This window comes from Micropterus salmoides, unplaced genomic scaffold (genome assembly GCF_014851395.1).
Source record: "Micropterus salmoides isolate LMB-PRFRI ecotype aquatic unplaced genomic scaffold, ASM1485139v1 Ms_hic_scaffold_3, whole genome shotgun sequence".
Lineage (NCBI taxonomy): Eukaryota > Metazoa > Chordata > Actinopteri > Centrarchiformes > Centrarchidae > Micropterus > Micropterus salmoides.
The window spans coordinates 37655212-37661211 of NW_024042261.1; the positions used below are offsets into that span (position 1 = coordinate 37655212).

General features: G+C 40.4%; 1 protein-coding gene across 1 annotated transcript in view; it reads right to left on the minus strand.

Annotated features, from left to right (window-relative positions):
• The window catches only part of LOC119882968 (scavenger receptor cysteine-rich type 1 protein M130-like), a 30267-nt gene extending 26707 nt beyond the window's left edge, over positions 1 to 3560 (minus strand). Inside the window, exon 1 of the mRNA XM_038693394.1 lies at positions 3517 to 3560. Coding sequence (XP_038549322.1) covers positions 3517 to 3524 — 8 coding nt within the window. The 5' untranslated portion in view covers positions 3525 to 3560. The remainder of the gene's footprint in view (positions 1 to 3516) is intronic.
• Positions 3561 to 6000: the final 2440 nt, after the last annotated feature.

Here is a 6000-nt window from a genome sequence, read left to right on the forward strand (position 1 = left end):
GAGTTCCTCACAAAGTTGCTCTCCTTATCCTCTGTCTTGTGTGTCATGGACAAAAAATTAAAACATCGTTAGACTGCTGGTTTTCTGGATGGAAGTGAAGACTTGGTGTCTCATTATCACTGAATATATTTTCATGCAGTCAAATAATTGTATAATAATTGTTCTGTATTGTATGTTCTCAAATAAGCAGATAATCTATAAACCAAAACTAAATTGTGTTGTATTGTCCTGTTGAAATGCACTCAACTTATCTGCACTCCGGCAATCAAACTTTTATGAACTTTATACGTAGTTACTGTTTCCATGTCCCTTATCCATTAGATTAGTCTGTAAGATAAATACAGTAGTACTTTCTAGCCTTTCAGTGTCACATTTCCCTATTGGGCCCAGATTGTCTAAGAAGTTACCTGAGACAGTGAGATGGAGTGGCTGGCTCTCAGAAGAAAAGTTATGGGAGAAAACATAGATGTGATAAACACAGCTGTAGTTCCCTTGGTGGGTGTGGTCTGCAGCAGAGAACAGGAAATGGGCAGTGTGATTGACAGCTGGCAGGGTGTAGTTCTGTGTTGTGTTGGAGTTGGTGAAGATAAGCTGGAAGGAGCCTCCTGGATACTGTGGCAGGATGGAGCAGCTGATGGTGAAGTTGGAGCCCATGAGCACCTGAAGCCCCTGCTGCTTGGCCTCAGAATCCCCGTCAGTGTAGGCAGAGAAGGAGATGTTTGGCTGAGCCAGAATATCTGCGAACACGGTGGGAGATGAAACATTTAGTCTGCATTTTAAGAAATAAAATTCCTCATCTTCATTTGTTTTGTCAAAGCAACACTGAACACAGTATGATGACAAGATTTGTTTATTAGCAGGAGATTGATAATGGATAATTAAATCTTATTCAGATGACTTAGTTTAAAAATGAACAGGCAGGTAAGAGATAAGGATTCCTGTGTTTTCATTGATGCCGTTACCTGAGCAGATGACTGTCAGGCTATGCACTGACAAATGAGTCCGGTGCGATATGAATGCACACTCTCTGATTGCAGACTCAGACGGACCACAGGCAGATACAATTATCCATGCTTTGCGGTTTCCTAAATCATCTCTTCTTCCTGTTGAAAGAGCAGAGCCACAGTCCAGCTGCCTACACACTAAAGCTGCAGACACCAGGTCCCAGTTAAAGGTGGAATCAGCCACTGGTCTCCACTCTCCCTTCCGTTTCATCTGTAGTCTACCGACACAGCGGCTGGCTCCTCCAACCAACCAGACGTCATCAGGCTCTGAACAGATACAAGAGAGTAATTAGCTAAAGAAGTAAAGTAACTTGCATTACAACAGAGATTGCAATAAATCAAAGCAGCAGATCTTCTCCTACCTGAACATGTGAGTTCAACAGATTTGCCAGATGAGCAGGTGTCTCTAGCTGAGCCTGAGCTTCCACAGTCCAGGAGAGCAGACTCATGGCCTCCACACTGGAACTCTTTTGACCACACTGGGGGCTCCACCTCTCCATACAGCGCCCCCTGGAGGACTGAAGGAGCCCCACAGCCAAGCTCCCTGCAGACCACCTCTGCATCCTGCTGGTCAAAGTCATCTTCACACACTGAGGACCACAAATGGTTAGACTTCACCTCCAGTCTGCCGGAACATGGACTAGTCCTATTAACCAGCCTGACAGATCCTGAAGAAAGATGAAGAGAGACAGAATTAGAATTTTAAATAAAAACAAAGATATGTTTATTGCATCATCTCTCATCTATCTACAAAAACTCCTTGTTTTGATGTGTCGGATGAAAGGAAAATATCTCTTTCTAACTTGTGTTACTGCATTGGGGAAGGCTGTAGGAGCATTTCTTGATGACCTATGTTTGGATCTCAAGAGCCAACCACGGGAGTAGTCAGACTCATCACTGCAAAATAAAATAATTTTAACTTTTTACCCATTCTTTCAGCTACAGGCCACTCCTGCCGGGATAATTCAACCATATGTATTCTGTAGTCAGTCAGTGTAGGTAACCTTTAATAAAATAACTTCTTGGTTTGTTTGATTAAATTGTCCCTTTATCCTGACAGTAGTAAATTAGACATAAAATAAAATATCAGGCTACTTAAGAATCCACCGCTCCCTGGTCAAAACAACCAATCAGAGACTCAGTCTCTACCACAGTGTCTGTACTGTCCCCCAATAAGAGGAGCAGCTGATTTGACTGCCAATCTCACTGTCGAATGCATGCGCAACTCCGCACAAGACCAATGTAGGAGGCAAAATAGTATTTTTTGGGGGCAGTGGCTATAATAATGAAACAGAATAGCCACTACAACCGGTCAACGGCAGGCGAGCAGAGCAACAGCACGCCTCAATATAGCTGCAAATGTACAGTGTAAGTCTCAGTGACTGACTGAATAGAGACTGCAGCTCTGCAGCTTCCCAAGATTAACACATGATGAGACTTGACAATTCTGATTTGACTATGTAAATCTTTAGTCGGGGACACCCCTAGCTGTTTGTCTAACTGACTCTCTGTTCTCCTACCATTGCTATGCTGATGATACCCACCTATATCTGTCCTTCCCACCACACAACCCCACTGTCTTGACTGAACTATTGGTGATAACAGATGGGCCTTCTGTTGTGTATAACATCTTAAATGTCAGGTTTTATGTGACAGAGTATGCTACTCAACTGCGTGTAAAGGTCATCTCACACCTTGACTACTGTAATGCCCTCCTGACAGGGCTTCTCACGTGCACAGTAAATGAAATCAAATGGTCCAAAACGTGCAGGTATCTTTTGTCTTCAAATAGCCAAAACATTTCACTACTGTATACTGACTCCATGTTGTTGCTCATATTAAGTTCAAGTCACAAATTCTTGCCTATAGAGTGACCACTACTGGAACTCTCTTATTCAGGTTTATAAGCCTTCTCATTCTCTACACTAAGCTAGTGAACAAATAAGAAAGGAAGAAAAGACTAAGAAAGATTATTGTTATAGTTGAGGTATTTCTGGAGTTACCTGAGCACTTGATCTCCAGGTTGGAAAGTGAAAGGCCAAGCGATGTAAACACACATTCCCTAACTGAAGACACGGACCGAAGACAAGTTGATCTAATTCGCCATATTGTTTTGTAATACCTAATCATTATCTTCCCTGTATAAACAGCAGAGCCACAGTCCAGTTGTTCACACACAACATCTGCTGTCTTTAGATTCCAGTCAGATGTTTGGTCGTCCACCTTTTTCCACCGTCCCTGTTGTTTGACCTCCAGTTCACCAGCACATTGACTGGATCCTCTCACCAACCGAACATTATTGGGCTCTGGGCAGACGAGTAATTATTAAAAATAGATGAAGTCACATTTATTAAATAGAAAATCAGTCCAAAACAAAGCTGCAGCTCCTCTCCTACCTGAGCAGGTGAGTTCAACAGCTTTGCCAGATGAGCAGGTGTCTCTAGCTGAGCCTGAGCTGTCAATCTGACAATCCAGGAGAGCAGACTCATTGCCTTTACACTGGAACTCTTTGGTCCTCATGGGCCCCTCTACTCCTGCATAGAGCGCCCCCTGGAGGACTGACTGAAGGAGCCCCACAGCCAAGCTCCCTACAGACCACCTCTGCATCCAACTGGTTAAAGTCATCTTCACACACTGAGGACCACGACTGGTTAGACTTCACCTCCAGTCTGCCTGAACACAGACTAGTCCCATTAACCAGCCTGACAGAGTCTGAAGAGGAAGAGAGCGAGAGACACAGAAAGACAGACTAGAGTTTATAGGGCATGGCAAAATAAAACATTACAATATAATGAAGTGGTCCTACAGTGTATGCCAGTCATAATGCCAGTCAGTCCTTGATTGTCTGTGCATGTTTTTGAGCACTCTTCCTCTGTTAATGCAGTTTTTCAGCATTTTCCAGATAATTCAGACTTTGTCTCTTACCATTTCACATCTGTTGTGTCAACTTGAAAGACGTCATAGTTTACCTCAAACTGAGTGCTTTTTGGGATGCACAATTTGGGGGAATACGTCTGACACTTTTTTGTAACTTGTTCCAATGTAACTTGTAGTTCTAATGCTGTAACTAACAATGACGCATGGATTGGCCAGGTGTACAGAGGTGAGAAAGAAGGCAAGCTCTGACATGTCTCTCAAGCTCTCTTTGTTAGTTCCTTATGCCACTACTTCTGTTTTTCTTATTCCTGTTCAGATTCAAGATTCAGCATATCCCGCCCAGCTTTCCACCCCAGCATCAAGTGACCATTTAGAACAGACATGAGTTCCCTTAGTGGCCAAACAACACTGTAAATTTCAAACATACCAGCCTTAATATAGGTCTAAGCAGTTCATATAGACTTCACCATATAGGACAACCTGCAGAGGTACAAGGTCATTTTGACAGTCTGAACTGCTACAGCAGTCACAAACACAACAAAATTATGTAACGTGGCAAGGTGAAAAGACTGGCTAATGATTCTAAACCAGGACATCACAAAAAATATTAAAAATATTCACTGATAGCCTGTGATGAATAATTTCTTCTTCAAACAAAGTCATCAAACTCAAGCAAGCTTATTTCCACATGTAGATCACTGTGTGCACCGTGGGTTTAAACTTTTTAGAACCGTGAACCAGCTCGTATTCTATGGGATTCTCAGGCCAAACGAAGCGGATCACTAGGCGGACATTTGAATATCCGAAGCGCAATTCCTAAAAGTGAACAACTACAACATTTTCTTTACGAATCAAATTTGGACTTTTTATGCCTATCAGAGACATAGTTGCATGAAAACTCTGGTCGGGGTGGAGGTGTGTTATTTTATGTCAAGGATAATATAAGTTGTAAGCAAATTCAATGGTCCTGTGTTAATGACTTAGAATGTATCGGTCTTGAATGAACTCTCTCAGCCCAAATGTAATTCACTGTGATTGTAATACATAGACCATCATCTGCAGAAAACGTGTTCTATGATAAGTTGAATATCCGTCTTAAAGAGTTTGATACTAACAATGAGATAATTTTATTAGGAGATTTTAATATAAACTGGAATGATAAAGCAAAAAGGAAAGAGATAAAACATGTAATAAGTAATTTTGCCGACTAGGATTACCAGTTCCTCAGAAACACTCATTGATCTGGTCTTTACTAACAGACCAGAAAGAATAAAGAAATCATATAATCTGGTTACAGGTTTATCTGACCACAATATGATTTTGATTCTAAGAAAACTCACAAAACGGAGATTTAATTTATCAGCAAACATTATAAAGTTCCTAATGGACAATTAACTAATCTTGGAAATCCAATTAAAAAAATAAATTGGAATGAGCAACATGTAAATACAAATTTAGATCATAACTGTAATAGATTGATGTGTGAACTTCAAACAACTATACAAAGTTTTATGAGGAAAGTGAAATACAAACCAGGCAAAAGAAATTATTTACCGTGGTTGAATGAAAACATAAGGACACTCATGAAACAAAGGGACCAGGCTCTTAAGATGGCTCTCAGGAACAAAGTGGAACATGAGAAGCGTCTATTTATCTCACTGAGAAATAAAGTCGTAAAAGAGCCTAGAAAGGCAAAAGCGATATTCTTTATATGCTAGAAGTGAAGCAAAGGGGAATAGTAAAGAAATCTGTCAGAATCTAAAGAATTAACTGGGAAATCCAATACCGTTAATAAAAAAATCGAATTAAATGTAGAAGGAAACGTGATCCATGATTCAAGTAAAGTGGCAACAGCATTTAATGCTTATTTCATTGATTCTATAAAAACTTTAACTCAGAATTCCTGTGAATTGAAATATTCTGTCACTTCTCTAAATACTAATGCTCCCATTTTAACTTTTAGAGAAGTGACAAATACCAAAGAGTGCACAATTATTTCCTCTTTAAATTGTTCAAGGGCAAAGGATACATATGGAATGGACACAATATTTATTCAAATATTATAATATACACCAGTGTATAAATCAGTTGATCTTATGACTATTAGTAATTATAGACC